Source organism: Melopsittacus undulatus, chromosome 2 (assembly GCF_012275295.1).
Source record: "Melopsittacus undulatus isolate bMelUnd1 chromosome 2, bMelUnd1.mat.Z, whole genome shotgun sequence".
Lineage (NCBI taxonomy): Eukaryota > Metazoa > Chordata > Aves > Psittaciformes > Psittaculidae > Melopsittacus > Melopsittacus undulatus.
In genome coordinates, this window is record NC_047528.1 from 27,355,919 (window position 1) to 27,374,320 (window position 18,402).

The 18,402-nt window shown below is 42.1% G+C and overlaps 1 protein-coding gene across 2 annotated transcripts in view; it reads left to right on the forward strand.

Moving 5' to 3' along the window:
- The first annotated feature begins 822 nt into the window (after positions 1-822).
- The window catches only part of KPNA3 (karyopherin subunit alpha 3), a 53,340-nt gene continuing 35,760 nt past the window's right edge, over positions 823-18,402 (forward strand). The window contains exon 1 of one of the 2 annotated variants that reach the window (XM_034072562.1): positions 823-1,024. In XM_034072562.1, coding sequence (XP_033928453.1) covers positions 938-1,024 — 87 coding nt within the window. In that variant the 5' untranslated portion in view covers positions 823-937. Of the gene's footprint in view, positions 1,025-4,830; positions 4,867-18,402 lie in introns of those variants that run through there. The other variant, XM_031047683.2, reaches the window with a different exon arrangement.

Below are 18,402 nucleotides of genomic sequence, written 5' to 3' on the forward strand. Positions count from 1 at the left end.
ATATGGTATGGAGAGTGTGCTGGCAATGCACTGGATTTGCCTTCCAGGTAGCTTGCTTGCATTGCGGGTGAGCTGAAAGAAACTCAGGGCTTCCCAAAACATCTGGGTTTGCAGGATGCGTGCTGTAAAGCATTTTCCAGGCGACACACGGAGATGTCAATGCAGTCACGGGACACAGAGGGAGGTGTGTAGCAGGCGCCTGACACACCCCTGGCAGACAGAGCTGCCAAGGACAGCTTCACAGTGAGCCACGCCAGCGGGGTCACCAGTGGTGCATCCGGGGGAACAAACCTGCAGCCAGCCAGGGTGCGGGGGCTCCTGGAAGCCGGGGTTGCCCTGAGCCCGCTGCAAGCCCCTGTCAGGGTTGATTCCTCTGGCCCCCTCAGGCGCACGAGGCCACAGAGGAGCCTTTCCGGACCCTGCCCGGCCCTCCCCGCCGCCGCCGGGGAGCCACAACGTTCAGCATTGAGCTGGAGCCGCTCAAGCGGAGCGAGGGCCGAGCCGTGATGCCGGCGCTGCCGCCGCCCGCCCTGCAGGGCGCGCTCCCGCCCGCTCCACGTGCAAGGCCGCCGCCGACCCGGGACTACAGCCCCCAGGATGCAGCGCGGCTCCGCCGCGGTGCAGGGCGGGAAACGCAGTCCCCAGCCCTCGGCGCCCCCGGGGCCCTCTAGGGGTCGCTACGCGGGGCGGGGAGAGGGGGAGGGGCTGCGTCGCGATTGGCGGAGCCCGCGCGCCGCGTCACGTGCTCTCGCCGCCGCACTCCCCGTCACTCAGCAACGGCGCGCGCGCTCCGGCCCCCTCCTCCCCCCCCCCCACCTCGTCACGGAGCGTCCCGCTTCTCCCCGCCCCCCTCTCCGCCCCCCCGCCCTCCCCTCGCGCGAGCCGCCGGGAGCCGCCTCGCAGGAGCTGGGAGCCGTCGCCGGGAGCTGCTGCCGCCATGGCCGAGAACGCCGCCGCCGCCGCTGCCGCCGGCCTGGAGAACCACCGCATCAAGAGCTTCAAGAACAAGGGCCGCGACGTGGAGGTAGGTGCGGGGCCGGCGGGGACCCGGCTGGGGCCGGCCTCCGCCTCCGGCGAGCGCGAGAGGAGGGGCTGCGGCCGGGGCCTGGCAGCGCTCGGGTCGCCGCCAGCGGGCGGCGGGAAGGAGGCGGGGAGCGGCGGAGGGAGCACGGCCGCGGGGTTTTTTCCCCTTTTTTCCTTTCTTTTTTTCCCCTCCGTCATGCGGGCGCGGCCGGCGGGGGGCGGAGGAGGCGGTGGCGGGGGGAAGGGTTGGCGCTGCCGGGCTCAGCGCGGTCCCGGCGAGCGGCGTGCAGGCCCCGCCGCGCCCCCTCCGCGGCTCGCCGGGATGCGGGAGGGCCCGGTGGGCCTCTCGCTGGCCGCCGGGCCCGGGCCGGACCGGCGGGATGCACCCCCGTGAGCCCCTCCTACAGCTCCCGGCTGCCGCCTTCCTTCCTTGCCGTCCTGCCGCCCCCTCTCCGCTGCTCGGCGGGATCTCGGCTCGGATGGGGCGAACAATGGTGCCGGCTGCCTTTTGTGCCAGCCCCTCTGGGCGGTGACAGCCCTTCCGCCGGGGCGAGGGGCTGCCCTGACCGCCCGGCCGTAGCCCGCTGAGCTGCTGCCGCGCACAGGGGCCTGTGCTGATGGTGGAAGCCGCTCCCGCGCTCCGATCGGCCTTCACACAGTGCCCTGGGCTGGCCCATTCTGCTTCCTGCACTGCCTTAGATCAACCCTGTCTTTTCCCCTTTCTGTTTTTTAAATGCTGGTAGTCACATCAGTGATCGTGTGCTGGGTGTCTCCATCTAAATCGGGAAGGAGTGCGGTGCTTACTAAGGCTAATAGGGTAGCAGTTTACTCCTCCAAATTTGAGAGATGCTAAGTGGTTCGAAGCTTATTCCCTGGAGGTATTCCAAAGGTCTTCTGAATCTGTATGTCATTCACAGGGACATCTTCAGGTCTAGTCGCAATTCAAAAGGGAGGAAATCCCAAATCTTATGTTTAGGTTTCTGTAAGAGGAAAGAAAGGGGGAGGGAGTTGTTCTGAAATCAGACTAGGATTGGAATCGGATTAGGATTTGCTAGACTGAAAACCTAAATATGTGTTGGATTAGTTTGACTTCACCGCAGGGTGTTTTCCGTGCTTCTGTTGATCTTATCACTTAAATTCACTTCTGTAATCAGCAGGACTGGAATTTTAGTCCTTTGAAAGCATGTTTTGTAATATAGCAAAATTCACACCTCTACTGCTATTGTTTGGGTGGAGACAATTTTATGCAGGTCAGGCTTAGCAGCAGCAGTGTCTTTAAGATGACATTCACAGTGTAAAATAATCTTTATCTTAGATTTTGCTTAACTTGGTGACAGTTAATCTTTCTCACAGAAAATATTGTATGTAAAGAGTATGGTAACTTCAACACTTCGGGCTAACATTAGTAAATGTTAGAAAGGCACTAAAAATTACCCATCCTTCTGTTTAGCAGTTGCTTTTCAGGGTAAGGAGGAGGCGTGGTGGGTCTCTTTCTCCCCTTCTCATCCAGTGAGATTCTTCCTGCTGCTCCTCATTCATTTTGTCCTTGTCTCATCTCCCCGTATTGGTTACTAGCTTTGTTGCTGCTTTCTCAGTCATTGGCCTGAATCCATCAGAGCTCTAAACAGGGAAAGGTTAGGTATGTTCATGCCTAGTGTGAACTGATCTGTCATCCATACTTGCTTATATTATAGCATGCCCAAGACTAGGGGAATTAAATATCCGCCTCTCTGGAGGCAGGGAAGAAGGGAATTGACTACCTAAGCTGGACTGAATTTAGTTATATGAGATCAGCTAAGGTAGCTTAGCTCTCATTTCCTCCTGAGGAGGAGCAATTATTTTGGAATAGGGTATTTGCTGTTACAGAGAACTATGTCCTCTGGGGTTTTCTTCCAGTATGCTGACTTCCTTTTGTGACTGAGCCTAAAACTGTTTGGTAGGTAGTTCCAGCATGTTAATGTGGTTAAAGCTTTCACCCTTGCTTTTGAAAATTGTTAAAATCTAAGAAGCATCTTTCTTTTGTGAGCAGCAAAGAGATGAAACGCAGAAATATGTTGAAGTTGAACATCTATGGAAACATCCTGTAATGAAATGTAGATTCATTTAAAGGACTGTAAAGTATTTAAAATGTGTCAGCATCTTTTAAGACTATATTAAATATTTGAAATTTTCTCCTATATGTTTTTGGCTATTCTGATCATGGTGTTTATTTAAAAGTTTGTTTTAGAAGTACTCTTCTAAGTAAGCTGTAGCTATCTTAAGTCTCTAGAAGTGAAACAATGTAAGGTAACTGAAAGAGGTTAGATTTAGATCAGATATTAGGAAGAAATTCTTCACTGTGAGGGTGTTGAGGCCCTGGAGCAGGTTCCTCAGAGAAGCTGTGGCTGTCCCATTCTTAACAGTGTTCAAGGCGAGGCTGGATGTAGCTTTGAGCAATGTGGTCTGGTTGAAGGTGTCCCTGCCCATGATAGGGGGGTTGGAACCATATGATCTTTAAGGTCCCTTCCAACCCAAACTAGTCTGTGATTCTGTAGTGAAGAACGGAAGAACATAGCAGTGCTATATAGTTGCCATTACTTATAGTGCCTCTCTTGAGACAGTGGTACACAGACTGACCTGCTGATTGGACAGTTTGTCTTTGTTTAGTGAAGGTTATCGGTTCTCCACAAAATATTTCTTTTCTAAATCAAATATTAGATGTAATTCCCAACTGTGAGCAATAAGATACACTTGTTTTGGTCCCTGTGCTATCATAAGGAGTTTTATGTAAAGATCCTGCCTTCAATTTTCTGTACCTGACTTTGGAAACCAGGAGGCATCATCAGTGCCATCATTGGCATTGATCTGCATCTACACGTGTTGTCGAATTCCACCAAAGAGAAAATAAATTGTTGGTAAGATGGAGCAATAAATCATGGTCTGAAATCTAGATTATATCCTTTGGAAAGCCCAGAATTTTAAAGCCGTAAGTTTGAAAACAGTGGCGTTTGAGTCATCTTCTGCCTGGAAACAGTCACTGCCTTTGAACATGTTAGGCTTGAATACATTCTTTAGTAATCTTCCTTTGGCTTCTAATAAATACTGGTGAGTTATTGATCCCCTCTGGGTACAGACTCTTCTGGCAGACCAAAATACTCACTCCTTTAATTTGTAGTTAACTCATATTTTATTACTAGGTTTGCTAGGCCATATAATTGTCTTCGCTTTTGGTTAATGCAACTTTAAGGGAAGTGAAAGGTGAGTAAGTACTTTAGTTTTATGTTAAGGCAGACCTCAGTGCCACATGCAGCTTCTCACTGTGCTTTTTCTAAGAGAAAAAAAAAATGGATCTGTAGAGCAGAAGTGAAAGTTTCTGAATCCTTGACCTGCATAGCCTCACTCTACTTTTCCTACTTTCAGATTTGGGTAGAAGTTTCTTTTTGGTTGGCTTCCTCTGTTAAGGAGGCAGTGTTGGGGATATAGAACTGGAATTCTGATTTTTGAGATATTAGTACTTCCAAAAAGTATTTAGCCCCTAGAAGGGATAATAGCAAAATCAAATGCCAGGAGCTAATTGTTAATCACTTAATATGAGTTTTTACTCTTGCTTTTATTAGTGAGACTCTTCTATTTTTATAGGTACTGACATGTGATTAGCAGCAGACAGAGCTAACCTGAAGCTGCAGAGCTGAGTGATAAGGAGCCAAGACCCTAGTGGCTTCATCTGGACAAACAACTGCCAGAACAGTTTCTCCTCACAACCTTCTCAATTTTCTATTCTCCAGGGGTGTGAAAAGGCTTTTTAGTTCCTCCCATGTATTGAAGAGAAGGCTTTCCAGTGTTCCTCATAGGCATGCAGCCTTTGTAAGTCTCTGTGGGTTTCTTCTAAATGTATGGCACTGATTATTCCAATACAATTAAAGCATTATAGGACAAGATTAAATAGGTGCAATTACTTAATTTGTAATGCCCCTTCTAACTGCTCCATCTATTTGTTTATCTTGACATCTAACATAGCCTAGCTTTTAGCAAACCTAATTTGAACCTTCTGATTTTTCTGTTTGCAGTTCTTGAGCCTAGTAGCACCCTTAAACTTTTTGACTCCTGTAAGTTCTTGGACTAGAAGTGTTACCTATTCTTTAGTACAATAGCAGGTACCCATATGTTAACTCACTGATCTGATGTTTAAAGTGACAGATCAGACAATTCAGCCTATTTATTTTTGTCAGGATTAAGTCAGCATCCCTCACTAAAACTGAGGGAAAATTCTTGATGAATGGAGATGTTATGATTTGTAGGGCTGTCTGCATGCTTTACTGGAGGGTTTTTGTGTGTGATACAGTGTGACTGTGGTCATGTAATTAGCACAATGCTTACTGGATCAAAAGTAGAGCTCCATGTGCACTCATTTATAAAAAAAATACTGAAACAAAAACCTCACCATCAAACTAGTGAGGAGTTAGTGTGTTAGAGCCTAAATAACTTCTTGTAAAAACTGGGCTTAATGACTGGGATTAAAATGTCATTTTTTGCTTACTTGTCATACCCTAATTGTAAGTCAGAAGAACACAAATCCTTGAACTGTGTTGCTTAGGCCATAGGATTAACCTCCTGAAATTTGTTGAAGGCTGTTTACCAAAAGGAGACACAACCACACTGTCGTCCTTCACCTGCTCCTGCTCTATTTGATTTTAAGCTTCAGAGGTCTTGGCCACTGATGTCTTTTCCTCAGTTTACAGTTTCTTCTGGGGCAATTGTATCAACTTTTGCTCTGTATCACCTTTGAGTCCAGGGACTTTGAGGGCTATCTGTGGCACAGGAGGAACCTGGGCTTATCCCAGATCTCCATCATCTGTTATGGCAGGTTTAGTGTAATTACTATTGCTGCTTTGCTAACAATGTGGATCTGGTACTTGAGGTTGCTTGAATTTACTCACATTTTTTTGTCATGCTGCTATGAATTTTTTTGCAAGCTGAGGAATATTCTGTGGAGATCAAATCTGTACAGTCTCTGGGCATCTGAGAAAGGTATAGGCTGACTTAAACCCATGTTCCTGTCAAGTGTCAAAAGCTTATTGCAGTGGAGGTACAATAGCTGCACAGTGCTAACAAATGAGCAGACATGCTGCTACCAGCTCATTTCTTGATGCTTTTCTGTCCACTGACAAGTCTGTTTGCTGCCTTCCTGCACTTCCCTTCAGACATTACCTGAAACAAATAAATCTTGCAGCAATCCCAGAGAGCCTGTTACTCCCAGCTACTTTGCAACAATCTAGTTTCTTTCAGGACTTGAGTTTGGCAGATTGGTCAGCTTTCCACCTTGAGCTTTGCTGGCACAAGAATGTATAGTCAAAAGGATGCCTGGGAGGCAGTAGAGCTGCAACAGCTGATTTAGGTTGGTTTAAGGTACTATGGACCTGCTGTCTCAATAGCCTCACTGGCTTCCTGAATTTCAGTAGTTTAAGTGGAAATACAGGTGTCAGGTAGGTTCCTGTTGAGAACTGGGTTTAGTATATGATCCAGTACTCTCATGCAGAGTTTCTAAGCTCTGACTCCTGCAGCTTTATTACCCTTTAAGGCCAGTATATATACTCTTGGGAGAATACAGGTGTGTATGTTTGTACCTTGGAGAGAATTGCGTGGGTAGGAAGAAAAAGGTAATATGGGAAGCATTCTCTGTTACTGTTGCTGCAGAATTCTCAAAAGTTTAGTTAGTTTGCAAGTAAACATGCTGTGGAATGTTTGTGATTCTTGCCAGAAAACAAACAGCTAATAAGTCCATTTAGATATACTGTCTTAGGTTTTCCCTGTGAGGTTCAAAATCAGTTGAATGCATTGCATTTTAAAATGCTTAAAGACACACACACCTTAGGAGGTTATTGTTGATTTTGGCAATACCTGTGGAGAAAACAATTTGGAGATGACATCTCATGATGAATATAGTCTTCAGAAGCTGATTGGGATCTATGCTTGCTGTACTGAGGCCAAATTATTGCTGTTTGTTGTTGTGGTATACCAAGCCTTTGCTAATCTCCCTGTAATTACAGCATTTGTTTTTCTTTATTCTTGTGTATCTCTTAACACTGCAAGTAACTAGTTACTGGTTTAATTCTTACACTACTTTAGAGATTGGTATCACTAAAGCTTCTTCTATTAAACAATTGATTTTGAACTTGTAAACTGTTAAAGTCTGGTCTAAGTTGTAGCAGTAGCATACTAGCTTTAAGAGCTCTGTAACTATTTTTACATAAGTTTTTTGAGGCTTTCATAATATCTGTGCAGTTCCAGCACAAATCTAAGCAGGACATTTTGTTCCCTAAAACTGTTATCTGAAAAGACAGCGATTAGGAGGATGTACCAGCTATGAGTGATCAGGTTTGTATTTATTGTGGGATTGGAAGTGGAATTAGGCATCTAATTTGTAAGATTAGGATAGAAGAAGCAATGAACTGGTCTAAGCTGGTGGGGTCTGTCATCAAGTAGTAAAGACAAATTACGAGTGAACTGACTTGAAATGAAAAAGAAATGTAAAATGTGTAGATTTTCCAAGAAGAGTCTATCAGTTGTCTACCAAAATTACCCAGCACTGTGAAACTCTGATACTGAATTTATATTCCTGATTACTTCTGTAATAGTAGAAGCTGTGGGCTTTGCGTTCCACTTCATAATATTTGACACAGGTAGTCAGAAGAGCTTGTTTCTTCCAAAAAATTAGTCCTGCATCCAAACTGTCTGTGCCTTGGAGTGAACTAGTTGCAAAGCTATTTATTTCTTTTTTTTACTACTCCCTTAGCTTGCTGAGCCAGCCTTTCAGATCTGGAGAAGACCAGTGGTGGCTCAGAGGTCAGTGTGAAGGAGAGAAGGTATACCTTATCTAGTGATATTTAACTGCTAGATTGTTATCCCTTCACAGTCAGATTGACACAATTAAATCTGCTGGGGAAGCTCTGTATCATTTCTTATGGGTCAGCTGACACTTTTCTCCTCAGGTTAAGCAAATGTTACAGTCAGTTTTAAACTTCATTTTTTGTGTATTTAATAAGTACAGCAACTAAAAATAGGAATATATATTGTATGAATGTGTGTGGAACAGGAGACGGAATTCATATCTTCCACATTCAAACACTTATTGAATGACTCATTTCCCATATATTCTGCCATGTCTGACCAGCTGAGGATCTCTGGTGCATTTTTAACCTTGGTTTTGTCAGATTCATTAGCAGATGGATGTTGGAGGTGGTGATAGGTGATTAGCGAAATTGGAGGAGTGGCTTTGTCATGGTTTGACTTGTTAGCCTTGATAGTGATGTATTTTAATGAGTGCTCAAGCCCCATTACAAACTTGCTGGTGTGGAATGTAGTCAAAGCTTGTCTGTATGAGTAGAAAGTGGTTGGAAGGTGGTCAGACAGGGTGCTAGGATGACTTGTGACCAGGCTTTCAAAGATGTAGTAAAGGATTCCTGGCCAGGTGCAGTTCTCAGAACATCCCAGTCCTTTTTCTTAGTCAACTACATTGTAAGTCAAAGTTGAAATTATGCAGAGAGACACTGTGTGTCCATCTCAGGTAAGCAGAGGTCACGCTAACCAGCAGATATGGTCTTTACATGAAGCTTTTTGACATCAGGATCTCTTGCTTCTTTTCATGCCCACAAATGTTAGATTCAAAGTCAGTGGTAGTGATTTCTCTGCACCAAAAATCTGTCTTGCAGCTCAATACAGAAGGCTTTCCACACCAAGAAAGAATCTTGAAATGAGAGAGCCCTGCTAGGAGTCAGCAGGATCCTGTTTACTGCTGTTCGTTCATCAGGAATGCAAGAAGAGCGTAGGCTTTTAGCCAGTAATATTCATAATACTGAACAAACAGCAGTCAAGAGCAACCTTGCAGACAAGAAGAGCTGTTTAAGGAGCTCTGACACATGCAGTCAATGTGAGGGTGTCTTTTAACAGTTGAGAGTCTGGCAGTACCCTCTTGCTATGTGCATTGATGATAGGGATATGGCTCACTTTATCTCTGTACTCAGTAATCTGTATTTTGGTGGACCCTATAGCTGTGAGGTTCAAAGGAGTTTTGTATTGGTCCTTGTTTATTAAAATCAGACCACTTTTTGTAGTCTAAGCAACTTCTTAGGACTAGCTGATACCCTTCTTATGAAAGGATGTATAAATTGGAATTCTGAGAAATTGAAAGTATCCTTAGGGAGAGATGTATGATACCCAAAATGTTCAAATGTCAGAAACATGGAATTAATGCTTATGTCACATTATGAAAGTGAGGTAGAAGCATCTAAAATTCATGATACTGAAATGATTACATTGGGAAGGTTGCTAACATGACTGTTCATAAAAGATTGTGGGATGTTGCTGGAGGGTATTCTAATTCCTAATGCTCCATCTTCTTCCTGGGTTGTCAGCTGGGTTTGTTGTTTTCTCTTGCATCTTAAGCAGAATGATCTCTTCATAGGTTTAATTAGGCAGCTAGTGCATGTTTAATCTTTCTTTGTCTTTTGACTATATCTTTAAAAAAATAGAAAGGAAAAAACCTTATTTCATTTGAGCCACGTAATACCATACCAAAAAAGCTTGCTGTGGTTGAACACAGACTAACTCTTTAGGGACATGATTTGTTGGGGTGTTTTTTTTCATGCCACCCTCTGAATGTATGCAAATTGCACTTGTTGTTTCCCATTTTACAGATGGAAAAATGGGATTTTTTTCCCTCACTTCACAGGGCGGTGCTTATAACAATACCTCATGATATCGTAGAATGACTGAGGTACTTTGATATTACTGTTGAAGACCGTTTAAGTATTTGGAAAGGGAGTGTATTTGTTCAAACATAGATTTCACAAGAAGGTATCTGGCTAGTGTTCAGCCTAGTAGGTTTTCTTGGGTTTCTTGGTTTTTATTTTTTTTCCCTTCCTAGGGGAAACTAGTATAAATATTTGGCAAATGAAGAGCGTCTGGTCTTGTGTGGCATTTGCCCCAGAAGTCTGAGGCCTTTCTGACCAAACACTTCATTTTGTAATTAGATTTTTTAAAGTGGTTATCTGCAATCTATAAAAGCTTTTACATTAACAAAAAAAGGAGAAAAAGAGGACATAAGTCTTTATGCTGATCCAGAGATCAAAATTTTAGTCTGATGTTTGCACTGAGTTACCATGAGCAGTCATCTTCATTTTGTTCTGCTGTTTTCTGATTTCATGTCTTGTACAAAGTGAAGACAGTATTTTGGCTGTGAAGTATGACATTAAAAGTGGTGGATTTGTTTTCTGGTAATATCTATTAGAAAAAATCTGAACCTATACCTCTGAATTTCGTACACAAGTGTAGACAATACTTCGCTTGCCGGCTCCTTCAGGACTCGCAGATGGATATCATTGTGTCCCATGGATTTGTGCACATTCAGGCTCCTAAGATGATCTCAAACCTGATCCTCTTCTACAGTGGGCCTGAGGTCTTCATTCTCACAGTCCCTGCATTTGCCTTCCAAGGCTTGGGCGGTGTGGTCATAGCATTTGCCAGTGAAGACTGAGGCAAAGAAGTCGTTGAGAACCTCTGCCTTCTTCATTTACAGGGTAGCCAGTTCTCCCATTTCCTTCTGGAAAGAGCCCTTATTATCCCTAGTCTGTCTTTGTTTGCAACATACCTGTATAAGTCCTTCCTGTTAGCCATGACCTCTGTGTCCAGACTCAGTTCTAACTGGGCTTTAGCTTTCCTGACCTGATCCCTAGCTTCCTGGACAGTGTCCCTGTATTCTTCCCAGGCCTCCGGATGTCATTAAAGCTGGTGGCTTTCTGGTAGATCTGTTAGAAAAACCCTGAACCTATACCTCTGAATTGGGGTCTTCTAGACTATAGAATAGGAATATGGCTCCTGCTCTTTTGCAGTGGCAATCAGCTGTTCTGTTCTTCTTCACTAGAAGTGTACTTGCTCTACTGGGTAAGGCAATGGGAGGGACACTTACTTAGAAATTCTAGGAGAGGGCAGAGTTGGTGTCATGTGTTGGAAGAGATCAAGGAGTCACACAGGTGCTTTGCTTGTTGTCCCTCAAGGAAAGAATAAACTTTTATTTCTGGGAGATTCTAAATCATCTGCTGCACTGCGCATGCCATACAGGAAAATAAATATCTTTTTAGTGTTCACACATCTGAATAGAAATTTATGTACTGGCAAAAGCAGATTACAGTATCTTAAAACTAAACCAAATTTCAAATGCTTGTATGTGTTTAGAGTGTGTCAAGAAGCCTTAATCTTCTAACTTAAAAAGTGTGAATAGGAATCACTTGTAATTAGGCTGTCTTGGATATCCAGTGTTTTGGTGCTTATTTGGCATATCACTATTCAGGTAAGGCAGAGCTGGCATCATTGTAAAATTCAATATGCCCTTCTGTTTCAAAAAACTGTGGAGAAAAAAGACAGACTTGATACAGGTATCCTTCAGACCAGTAGTTTCTTTTGGTCTGTAGCATAAGTGATCACATTTCACTAATAAGTTCAAGGTGGGCCCTTGTCAAACCGGGGTAGCAGTAGCTGCATTGCCACCACTCTTTGGAATACTACATGGGCAGGTTCCTTGCCGTTAGGACCATAGGACAAAAAGAGTACTTTCAGTTAGTTGGTGATTGTTGTTGCCTGCCTGTTGGTCTGCACAGACCAACCGTTGTGCTGTGATGAGTTAGCTTGGGGTGCTGTGGAATTACTTGGGAACTCCACTTTGACATCAAGTAGAGCCCATGTGGCTGCATTATGGTCTTTGGTCTGATGTCAGTAAAGGTGTGATTAACAGTGTTAAGATCTACATCTGAATAGAAATGCTGTAAAACTTTTGACTAGGTATAGAGTCCTTAATTAACACAAGAGCAGTAACTGGAAATCTACAAGATTCTGCCTTCCTTCCTTCCCCCAGTTGGGTTTTGATATAGAAAGAGAATTCCAGCTCTTTTACTTTGTATTAAATCAGCAGATAACATGTTGATTGTATTCTGGACTGCTTTGTGTCCTTTAGTAACGGTTCAATTTGTGTTGAATGCAGCCAGCTAAATTGCTTCAGGTCTAGACTCCTGAGGGTTGTTTGATATGTCTGTACTTGTAAACTGGGTAATTGGTATATGGAAATTAAAACATGAGTGATCACATCTTGCTCCCTTGCTGGTGGTAGCTCAATCTGCAGGTTAAACAAATGCAGAGTGGATATCGACACCTCGAAGAATATGATTACAAAACAGCTGCTAAGAAATAAACTTAGCAATTGCTTTTCTGCCAGGATCTTTTGGAGCAGTAGAAGTATATAATGTGGATGGGCAGCTTTGTCTGCTTCCATAGAGCTTTCAGGTGAGTCAGCACCATGAGCAACAGTGATTGGAAGCTTGTGGCTTTCCACATTGGCATGTATGTCTGACTTCAGCAAGTCATTACCCATCACAAACTAAGGGAGTTACTGGATGCAGTCTCATGCATCCAGTTTGCTGAGAGTAACCAGGTTCAGATAGTTGAATTATCTTGCCACAGACTGGCTAAAAAAAAGCAGCTGGTATTCATTTTAGGGGCCCCAAACTGGGGATTAAAGAAAAATAAAATGGTGTGGCAGCTCCACTGAAGTTTTCTTTCAGTGGCCTTTATTAACCCTGAGGAACATAAGTCCCAGACAGATTATGACAGTAAAATACAGTAGCGTAAATACTGCGCTCTGCTCCTATATAAAACCAGAAAGAAACTTCATAGTATTGATGTTCTGCAGCACACAGAGTCTGAACCAAGTTCTAATACTTTCTGCAAAATAATAGAATTAAAAGAGGAGCAAATACATTTCAGGTGAAATATTAATCAAACAGAGTAAAACTCCCTTGGAGTTTCAGGTCAGGGTACAGGCATATTTATTGTAAGTCTGTTGGGCTGTTTTGGTAGAGCTGTTGCTTGTAGTGTGGAATCCATGTCCCCTGCCTGCATTTCTAAGTGAGTCAGCATCATTTAATATAGAACTTTGATAACAAAGCCGGAGGTGAAGTTGTTCTAACTTTGTAGTCTCTATGACTGGGGATGGGGGAAATCAGTTTTTCTCAGTTTGGAGCATTGTTGGGAATAAAGTTTTGTAATAGGGTAAAGCTCAAAATTGGGTGTGGGGAAGAAGAGTCTACCTAGAACATAAATGGGGATGTGAGGGGGAAGGCTGGCTAATAATCCATAATGTAACTAAAGGAATAAACCTAGCAGGAAAGGTTAATTTTGACTAAATTGGTTTCACATGGATGTAAAATCTTTTCTGCATGCCCAAAAGAAATAGAGGGGATCAGTGTACAGTGTTGTTGGGTTTTGTTCTTTCAGTTGTGATTAAGTCGTTGCATTCAGACCATTGTGATGCTGTCCCAGAATTTCAGTTCAGTAGTCCCAGAATTTTTCCTTCCTGTATTGTGATTTGTTTACAATTCTTGGAGTAAGCTTTTACGCACTTTGAAAGTGTGAACAGGTAGAACAGCAGTATCACCTTCTATCAGTGTCCCTTTGTCTCTCTTAGGTTTTGGCTGAAGCCAGCTGCACCAGGACAAGTAGAACAATATTATCAGCATAAGCTTCAGCTTTATACATACTAACAAATTATATTCCTGTGCAAATATGGAGTATTTAACTTCTAATGTCAACCAAAGGTGGGCAGCTGATGACCTTAATAATCTCAACTATTGTATACAAACAAGCACTTTTTCTGCCTACAACCAGCCCAGCTCCTGAGGCTTCTGCGTTTTCCTGTGCATTGTAGTGTTTCATGTTTTTTAAAAGGTGTCAGAGAAAGAATAAGGAAAAAAAGCCCAGTGAAGTGGTTTCTAAGGAAGAGCAGTGTTTACTTCACCAGTGCAAGCACCTTCTGCTTTCACTGTACTGCACCCATGCCTGTGTTGTAAATTATTTAAACTGTACTCTAGAATCTGTTCATATGCAACAGAGGAAGTATTATTTAAATCCAGTCCAGCTTTTGGAACTGGGCCAGATTTTTTTCTTTCAGTTAGGCAGGTGGAAAGTCTGGAATTGAATTGCAAATGCTAAAACTCTTCAGGTAGGTACTCTTTATATTTAATCAAACTACTTTGCTATCCCAGCTATGTATTCAGGGTAGCTCTTCCTCTGAGCATGTGTCTTCTGGTTTTCTCAGACTGGTTCCTGTAGTGTTGAGACACAAGGGCAGAAATAAAGAATTTAAATAACAGTTATCTTTTAATAAAGTTTTGTAGATGCAGAGAAGTTAGAATCAGTGAACTTGTTCTCTCTTTTCCATTTAATAGCTGGATTTTCAAAACCAACAAAATGCTCATCATACTAAAGTCCCTGAAAATATATATTTTTATATCCACAGAATAGCCAAAACTGGCATTGGTGTGTGGTGTTCATCTTGTCAAGGTGAGCCTGGCTTCTCCACTTCAGTGAGCTAGCTGAAGGCTGATGGATGCTGCTTGGCTGCAGGAGAGCAGGGACAGCCAGTTAGCTGCTCTCGGAGCAGCTGGCAAGCCAGCCGCGCTGGCAGTGTCAATATGCTGGCTGGCATAAACACATCTGTTTCCTGCTTCTCCATCTCTGATGTTTTCTGGACTTGCTTCTGTTGCAGTGGAAATGGTGTAAATGTTGATTAGAAGATGACACTCTTCAGGTATTGCACTTAATGAGGTGGCTAGTCTGGGTGAGCATCACACTAAGCTCTAGATCCTGTTGTTACAATAAATGGATTTTTTTGTCATTAAATGATGGTTGTGCTTTATCTTCCCTCTGACAGGGTTGCTATAACTAAAAATGGTTAAAATTAATACCACTTACTGTTGCAACATTTGACTATTTTTTTCTGTACAGAGAATGTACGTTATTAAACACCTTGTAGATGAAACCTAGTTTTTAATTTCATTTAAGATTTTATCCTAGCATAACAAATTGAGTGGGGTAACTTGAGCTTTTCACTAGTTGTGTCATTCACACATTTAGATAGCTTGTGTTTTCTGATTTGTACTGGAACTGGAAGTGAAGTAATCTTATCAAGTATCCAGAATTTCTTGTCTCTGAAAGTGATACACTTAAGGGAGTTTAAAGTGCTTGTAATCCATTAAGATTGATTTTTAGATATGAAGTAAAAATTTCAAATTAGCAGAACTAGTCTTAAGGTTTCTATTATTTCATTGTAAATGAGATCTAATTTGCATCAAGTGGGACCAATGTTTAGATCATTCTTTCATAGATGGAAGAGCTATTCTGACCACTTTGTCTCAGATTTGTTTTTGGCCTTCTCAGTTAGCCTGAATTTTATTCTCGTAGCCTTGTATAAACTTTGGTAAGGTTTCGATGGGTTTGGTTGGTTGGCTTGGTTTGGTTTTCTTCATCCCAGGAAAAATACACTATATTTTGTATTTGCTACAGAGGATTTTGGACAGTGTTGTCTTGTTCTTATGTACATTAGACATTAGACATGATTGGGTTTGGGATTCTTTGAAATTTATTTTTCTTTTACAGAAGCTGTACGAGTTGCCTTTTCAGGTAGTTTAATGTATTTATGCAGTTAAATGGGTCTTCCTGTGTTAAAGGATCAAGAAGCCAGAGAAACTTGCTAGACTTAACTTTCTCCTTAGAATCTCAATGCTATTTAAAACTTCAAGGTAATCTTTTGTTGTTGTTTGTTTGCCAGGAAGGTGCACATGGGCTTTCTTAAGACATCAGGTGGTAGTGTTAAAGCAGTAATACTTGCTCTTTAACATGTAGTGAGCGTTTTGTGTGCCTTTGTACAGGGTTTCACAAATGGTTCTTGTGAAGTATGTGTGGTTGAGCCAGAGGGTCCCAAATGTTAAGTCACTTAAAATAGTTCTTTAAGTATGCTGGTGGTAAGGGTTACTGTTATGCTGATAATTAAGAATTTCACAGGGTTATCTTTAGCCTTTGCTGTTTGATATCAAGAGGTTTGTGTACAGTTTTCTGCTTTGTCATACACCAAATACCAACTGAGAAATCAGGAAAGCATTTCCCTTTTCCACAGGCAGCTCTGAACTTATCTTTGAGTTTCTTGTCAGCTTCTTGTTGGAAGAGAGGTGCCAGAGCTGAAACACCGATCTGATGAGGATGGCTGCATTCCATGTTACATCTGTCCATTGAGTGTGTCAAACGCATTTTTAGGGACTGTGGCATTTTTTGAAGCCTTATTTTGGGCATTAACTTGAGGCTTTGCTTTGTTTTCAAGGTCTGGTGTCTCTTAAATATAGTCTTCTGTAAGATTGGCATTTGTGTGTTTACATTTGTGTGTATCACCAGGAAAGAAGGTTCCTTTGGTGCTGTTAGCATGACAGCCCTAATGTGTGTGATGATCTTCCTTATTGGCATTTGAAATTAATTTTGGTGTTGATAACTTTGAGGGAACTCGGGAGTATTTTTCTTTCAAGTGAAAGGTGTTAGGGAGCGGTTCTTGGCATGTAATACTTTGTAACTGGCTTTGGAAAAGTATTCAAAAATTCAGGGTAGAAGTGAGAACACTGGTTTATTTAACAGCATCTCGTAGATCTTTTGGGTTTCTTTCCTGGTTTATTTTCTAAAATAACAAAATGCTGAGGCACTTGAAGTTAGAAAAACTGCTAAACATCTACTTTTAAATTGTAACAAGACTTAAGGTATGTGGTGCATTACTGTGGTTATGTCAGCCTGTCAAACATACTGGTAAGTAATTATTCTTCAGAGATAGTGAACTAGGGAGAAGAAATGCCTTGTTACAAAAGGAACCTGGGTTTGACTGGAGTATTGTGTAACAAGTGAGATGTAGTGTTGTAGCACAACTTGGTAAGTGTTCTGTGTTCTTATGTCATAATAATACATGTTGACTGTTATTCATTTTTACTTTCTACCTTTATGAGAAGCCTCACAATTCAGGTTCTGCAGGAATTAAGTTGCCATCTTTTATAGGATTTTGCCTATGCTGAGTTTTCCCTTTCAGAGATTGGGAATGATTTTTTTGTTGTTGTTGTTATTCAGTGGAACAGTTCAAATCTGTGTTAGGGGTGTTTTGAGATGAGCTGTTTCAGTGTGATATGAAGTTACTTAAGCTTGAGTACATTAAGAAGTGACCAGTCAAATGCTGTAGGTGTAAAACAGTGTATTAGATCCATTGGTAGCATTTTACTAGGCTTCAACTGTTGTTGCAGATGCAGACTTTAGCAGGTGGCTGTCCTCCCAGCCTAAAAGCTGGTAATGAATTTGTGGGGTTAAGTTGCAGAATAATGTTGTCTTTTCTCTCTGTTTTTAGCTGACCTATATTAGCTGGGGAAAGTGTTCAACCTTTCTACTACTGTGTAAATCTCTTGTAAATGCCTATTGGTTCCCTATAGGCTGGGGCTTACAGGTAGTATAAAAGTGTGGTATTCTGCTTACAGTGGTAATGTTTCCTTAAAGGAAGGCTTGTAGTGATACTTAAACTGCTTCTTTTAAATGCTTTTAGCTTATAATATGTTTACTACTTCTGAAGTTTTAGAAAGGCACTGATAATCTGCTATATTTCTAAAATGTTTCATCTGAAATATAAGCTGTATAAATGTATCCTTTCATATTGGGGACATAAAGTGTCAGGTTAGAAATAATGTGAGCATACCTCTAACTTAGAGCACTGGTTGTGATGAGCATGGCAACCAAGTTTAACTGCCAGAATGCATCATAGGCTCTTTTGGGAACTTCGGTCCCATATACCTGTGGGAAGACTCTAGCTCTAACTATTACTGATTCTTGTATGATCCTGGTGACACCAACATAGACTGAATTTTTCAAGAAGCTGTGTCAGCAGGAGACTCTGCAAGACTCTGAGCTCTTCATTCAGTAGGGGCCAGATAACACTTATCAGTTTTGTGAATTTAAGGCTAAATGATATCCCTAGTTGTCAATTTACTTGTTCTGTGAATGGAGAAGCAGCTCTGGACTTAGTGGTGAGTACTGCCTATTCTGCCTTTTGAAAGAGGAAGGAAAAAGAAAATGTACCACAGTTGTTTTGAAAGAGAAATTACATATAATAAGTTTAAAAGAAAATGCAAAAGAACAGCTGAAAGGGTAAACCCCAGGTAGTATGGAGGATGCCTTAAGAGTATTAAAGTTCAGAAAATGTTTGCTACAAGTCAGCAAAAATGTCCGTGTAGTTGACAACCTTTTTTGACAGTCTCTAAAGAGTAGTAGCTATCTAAAGGAGAAGAAGGTTCTTATACATTAAATGTAAAACCATAATGGAGTAGTCATATTTTGAAGATCAGCTTGATAAAAGCAGAAAAACTAGTATAAAAATATTGAGACAGAATTGTAATAGGGTAGAATCAGTGGGGCTGAAATAATGGAAGTATGAAACAAAGATACACCCCCTAATTGAAAACCTGAGTTAATTGTTTGCCCTAAGAAAGAAGCTTAGAGTCTTCC